Source organism: Sinocyclocheilus anshuiensis, unplaced genomic scaffold, assembly GCF_001515605.1.
Source record: "Sinocyclocheilus anshuiensis isolate Anshui unplaced genomic scaffold, SAMN03320099.WGS_v1.1 scaffold1960, whole genome shotgun sequence".
Taxonomy (NCBI): Eukaryota; Metazoa; Chordata; class Actinopteri; order Cypriniformes; family Cyprinidae; genus Sinocyclocheilus; species Sinocyclocheilus anshuiensis.
Window position 1 is genome coordinate 237760 of NW_015557194.1, and position 6069 is coordinate 243828.

Genomic DNA, 6069 nt, shown 5'->3' on the forward strand with positions numbered 1-6069 from the left:
CTGTCTGTCAGGAAGCTGTTGATCCACTGACAGATGGAGGTGGGCACGGAGAGCTGAGTTAATTTGGGCAGGAGGAGGTTTGGGATGATAGTGTTAAACGCCGAGCTGAAGTCCACAAACAGGATCCTCACATAAGTCCCTGGTCTGTCTAGATGTTGCAGGATGTAATGCAGTCCCATGTTGACTGTATCATCCACATACCTGTTTGCTCTGTAGGCAAACTGCAGGGGCTCCAGTAATGTCCTTCAGATAAGCCAAAACCAGTCTTTCAAATGATTTCATGGCCACAGACATTAGAGCCACAGGTCTGTAGTCATTAAGTCCAGTAATTTTGGGTTTCTTTGGGACGGGGATGATGGTGGAGCGTTTGAAGCATGAGGGGACTTCGCACAGCTCTAGTGATCTGTTGAAGATCTGTGTGAAGATGGGGGCCAGCTGGTCAGCACAGGTTTTCAGACAGGCTGGTGTCACACCGTCTGGGCCTGGTGCTTTTCTTCTCTTGTTCTTTCTGAAGACCTGACGCACATCATCTTCACTGATCTGGAGTGCTGGAGGGGGGGAGAGGGGGGTTGCAGGAGGTGTGAATGGTGTTTTTTCAAACCTGCAATAGAACTCATTCAGATCGTCTGCCAGTTGTTGATTCTCCACAGTGCTGGGGGATGGTGTCTTGTAATTGGTGATGTCTTTCAGACCTTTCCACACTGAAGCAGGATCACTGGAAAAGAATTGGTTCTTTAGCTTTCCAGTATAATACAAGCACACATATAATAAATATAATAAATATTTGTAAATAAAGATTTACATACATGAAACATAATTTGTAATAAAATATTCTTATATTTTCTAATGAAACAATTGTGAATTGCAGATTACCTCTCGCCGCTGGAGCAACAGAAGGGATGGTGCCACCTAGGGGGCGAGATTGCCACTTCCTAAAACTCCTCTCTAGTCTAGAGCCTGTGGAATTGCGCTGGATCATCACACTAGAGCAGACCACCATAATGACCATGTTACCACAGCAACACCCTAGCGACGCCATACCAACCATGTTTCCATGGAGACAAAAGTGTGCCTTTCAGATGCAGAGCATTCCATATGGCAACCACGGCAACGCAAAATGCCATTATCGTGGCAAAGCAGACACATAACAATCGCTGCGGGGATGTTTTGCACCAATGGGTTCTGCTGTCATTTCATCAATAGATACTTTGAACTCGCATAAGTACATGTAAACTACCACATAGGACAAGACCTTAAGATCTTCCATGCCGTCGGTTTAGGAGACACGCTCTTTTGTAAGTCTACTGGCTGGATTTTGGAGAGCATTAGCTAAAGTAGAGCACTGTTATCAGGGCAGCATAGTAACAAAAGACCACTTTGTGATTTGAACAGCAGCCGCTATCACAATTGTTAAAAAATTGATATATATGGGAGGGGGAAGTCATGCCTTAACAAAAATTCATTTGTGTAGCAAGGTCACCATACAAACAGTTAATATGGGATCTCTCTAAAATCATATTGTGATGGCATGATTGCTTGGTTTTCCCAGTATAGCTGACTAAAATGAGCTCATTTTCTTTTTACTTCCCATTAAATGAGGAGTTAACAAGTGTGTGGGAGCAGTAAGAAGTGTGTGTAATTAAGAAGTAAAAGGACAGGAGTGTTTATGGATAGGTGTAGTTTGCATAAGCGACCTGTAGGGGGCCCCTGCATCAAACACATAAGCAGCTGCGCTCAGGATACAGTTGTATTTGAGTTGAGTTTATTTGTTAGTCTCAGAGGTAACATCATCGAGTCTTCGTCTGAGTTGGTTTTAGTGTTATTTATTGTTCAAGACTGCAGAGGCTTGCCTTGCTCAGTCATAGAGAGACAACACAATAAGGGACAAATTGAGAATATCAGAGCAGTTTGAACAGTGTTTCTTTTCTTATATGGTTTCAGGAAAAAGAACTGAGGCTGCAGAAGGCAATTGCTTTAAAATTAATTTACAAATTCCCCACCGAGTGCTAAAATAACAGCCTTCTTCCAAAGTGGTCTGTTTGCTATTTTTCTGTTTTTCTTTTCGTAACTCCTCTTTTTTAACACATAAGCAGAGAACCATAGCTTAAAATTTTGGTATAGCCAAAAAGATATACCATAAAGGACCTTAGTGGGCCCCGCTCATCACAGGAACAGGCACAATTTTTCCATTTTCTTAAAAGAATAGTTCACCCAAAAATGAAAATTAGCTGAAGATGTACTCACCCTCAGTTTCTTCATCGGAAGATATTTGGAAAAATTTTGAATTACATCACTTGCTTTTCACTTCACAAGACATTAACTGATGGACGTTAATTGATGCACCCATTCACTGCGGAGGATCCATTGGTGAGGAAGTGATGTAATGCTGAATTTCTCCAAATCTGTTCTGATGAAGAAACAAACTCATCTACATTTTAGATGTCCTCCGAGTGAGCAACTACTCAGCAAATTTTCATTTTAGGGTGAACTTTTCCTTTAACAGACATGCGTGTTTAATGCAAGTCAAAAGCTTTCCATTCCAGCACAATACTGTGATTAAATCAGCTTATTGTCATCCAAATGCTTAAGCCGCCTTGGCCACGATACCCTGATCAATAAGTGAGTTTGTAATATGTGTGTGCGTGTGTGTTCTACATCAGATTGCTCGCTGGTTAGAGTAAAGGCTCCTATTATAGCAGCACAGTAGCATCTGTGGTCTAAGCATATTTACAAAAACTTCATTTGTGTCTTCAGTCCTGATTATTTCTGTGTTTGATTAGTTCAGCCAGTTTATCAATGTGAATGAAGAAAAAAAAAAAGTAAGACCTGTGTGTATTATGGTTATGTAATTTGTCTTTTCGTCAGGAGTGCAGGTGCGACACTTTTTGTATTGTTCGGAAAATGTCAAAAGTGTTCCACCTCGTAATGTTCACCAGCGCTATAAAATATCAATTGTTTGGTCAGTGTTTCTTATTTTGTGTCAATGTGCCAGGGGAAAAAAAACAATATGAATGTACCAGAATGTATTTATAACATGGATGATTATTAGAGATTATTAACTTCAACTGCAACCATTTAAGATCGTCATAACGCTTCAGTTTAAAACTTAAAGACACTAACCAGCTTTTAACCTCCCACCGAGTGTTTTCTTAACTTTAGGCCCACATTGAAAGTATTATTAATGTTTTAAGTGTGTTCTCCAAAATTGGTGTGTTGGGACTATTACTGATATGTTTAACGGCAATTTGTCTTGTGTTCTGCGCTTCATCTGTAAATTTGACTGCTTATGTCTAGTACTGACAGAGTCTTTGTAGCTTTTCTGACTGAAAACATTAATTTATTTTTCTGCTAAATCAAGGGGATTGAAACAAGGCCTTTGCTGTGGTGGGTTTAGGGAAGGGCTTTGGATGGAAAAGGATATAATGCATACGTGAAGGAGATAAACAGGCGTGCATTATTTCATGTAGCCTAGATAATGGCGTAAATTAACAATAATATTGGGATACAATAGTTTTATATCTGAAATGTGTGAAGGTAAAACTGACCAGAGTTATAAAACACACAAAAAACTTTGAGAAATGTCATGTAGTTTGAAACATTGTAACATACTATTTTAAATAAAATGACCTATTGAAAAAAAATAATGTGTTGTTACTCTCAGGTGAACTTTCTAATGCATCCCAGCCCATAAGTAACCAATTACATTAATGCACTTAAATTAATATATAAACATTTATGAGTGTGAGTCAGATTGCATGCACTTTGGTGAAGTTTATGAAACAGTAAAGTACAACCTCTATTGAAACGTAAACCTTGCTAAACTCTAGCAGATAGAGTTACAACAGAACTTCACAGTGTGTGCCACTGACAACTTTGATAGAATGGCTTTACAATTAGTGACAAGTGCAATTCATTTTTAATGATCATTACACAAATTAGTCTGTTCCTGGGTAATGATAATGTTTTTCAAGGTGAGTATATAATTAAAGGTAATTATAAATGTGATCATGTCAAATTTTGTGATAAATAGCAACAACAAAAAATTATTGTTGCTTTATATATATATATATAATACTGTATATACATACACACTGATCAGGCATAACATTATGACCACTGACTGGTGAAGTAAATACTACTTATCTCTTCATGACGGCACCTGTTATTGGGTGGGATATATTAGGGAGCAAGTGAGCATTTTGTCCTCAAAGTTGATGTGTTAGAAACAGGAAAAGTGGGCAAGCGTAATGATTTGAGCGAGTTTGACAAGGACCAAATTGTGATGTCTAAACAACTGGGTCAGAGCATCTCCAAAACTGGAGCTCTTGTGGGGTGTTCCCGGTCTCTAGTGGTCAGTATCTATCAAAAGTGGTGAACCAGTGACAGGGTCATGGGCGGTCAAGGCTCATTGATGCATGTGGGGAGTGAAGGCTGGCCTGTGTGGTCCGATCCAACAGACGAGCTACTGTAGCTCAAATTGCTCAAAAAGTTAATGCTGTTAACTGTTCTGATGGAAAGGTGTCAGAATACACAGTGCATTACAGTTTGTTGTGTATGGGGCTGCATAGCCGCAGACCAGTCAGGGTGCCCATGCTGACCCCTGTCCACAGCCGAAAGCGCCAACAATGGGCACGTGAACATCAGAACTTGACCACAGAGCAATGGAAGAAGGTGGCCTGGTCTTATGAATCACATTTTCTTTTTCATCACGTGGATGGACGGTGCATGTGTGTCACTTACCTGGGTAACTCATGGCACCAGGATGCACTATGGGAAGAAGGCAAGCCGGCGGAAGCAGTGTGATGCTTTGGGAAATGTTCTGCTGGGAAACCTTGGGTCCTGCCATCCATGTGGATGTTACTTTGACACGTACCACCTACTAGGGATGTAACGATTAACCTCGAGCCGGTTGAAAATCGATTCAAATATGTGACGATTCAATTCGGTTGAGATGCTAAAGAAATCGCAATTCATTTAGGGGTAGGAGTTTATATGAATGCATGTCTGAGGGGAACTTACTGTCTTTAGAAAAGTTTGTTTTAAAATTTAAATTTAGTTTTGTTATTTACATTTACATTATATTTAAATTTTGTCATTTATAGTGCCTTGCGAAAGTATTCATACCCCTTCATTTTTTTCACGTTTTATGTTGCTGCCTTATGTTAAGCTGCTTTTAATTCGTTTTTTTCCACATCAATCTACACTCCATACACCATATTGACAAAGCAAAAACAGAATTGTGGTGCATTGAGCTTTTCTTCTATTCTGATGAGTCCCTCAGTCCCTACCGCTGAAAAACAGCCCCACAGCATGAGGCTGCTACCAAGCACACCTTACTTTTGGGATGGTACTCTGGAGGTGATTAGCAGAGTTGGTTTCCTTCAAATATGATGCTTGGAATTGAGATTCATCAGACCAGAGAATCGTGTTTCTCAGTCTGAGGTCTTTTAGGTGCTTTTTTTGCCAATTCTAAGTGTGTTTTCATGTGTCTTCACTGAAGAGAGGATTGAGTCTTGCCACACCGCCATAAAGCCCAGATCGGTGGTGTGTTGCAGTGATGTTTGTCCTTCTGTAGATCTCCACATATGATCATGGAGCTCAGGTTCTTGGTCACCACACCAACCAAAGCCCTTCTCCATCAGTTTCTCAGTTTGGCCAGGAGGCCAGCTCTAGAAAGAGTACTGGTTGTTTCAAACTTCTTTCATTAAGGGTAACAGAGACTACATGTTTCTGTGAGCCTTCAATGAAGCAGAATTTTTTTCTGAACTCTTCCCCAGATGTGTGGCTTGACACAAACCTGTTTCTGAGCCTCAGGGCTTTTTTTTTTCTTTTGACCTCAGGGTTTTTGCTCTGATATGTATTATCAGCTGTTAGACCTTTATTAAGACGTGTGTGCCTTTCCAAATCGTACCCATTCAATTGAATTTGCCACAGGTTAACTTCACTATAAGTGTAGTAACATCTACAAACAATATGAATGCTCCTGAGCTAAATTTCAACTGTCCCAGATAAGGGTATGAGTACTTATGCAATGGAATCATTTAAGTTTTTTATTTTTAATAAATTTGC

The 6069-nt window shown here is 39.9% G+C and overlaps 1 protein-coding gene across 2 annotated transcripts in view; it reads left to right on the forward strand.

Annotated features, from left to right (window-relative positions):
• Positions 1–2250, forward strand: part of LOC107678803 (sorting nexin-27-like) — a 15802-nt gene extending 13552 nt beyond the window's left edge. For both annotated transcript variants that reach the window (XM_016474211.1, XM_016474210.1), the window contains exon 14: positions 869–2250. In XM_016474211.1, coding sequence (XP_016329697.1) covers positions 869–936 — 68 coding nt within the window. In that variant the 3' untranslated portion in view covers positions 937–2250. The remainder of the gene's footprint in view (positions 1–868) is intronic.
• The last annotated feature ends 3819 nt before the right edge of the window (positions 2251–6069 follow it).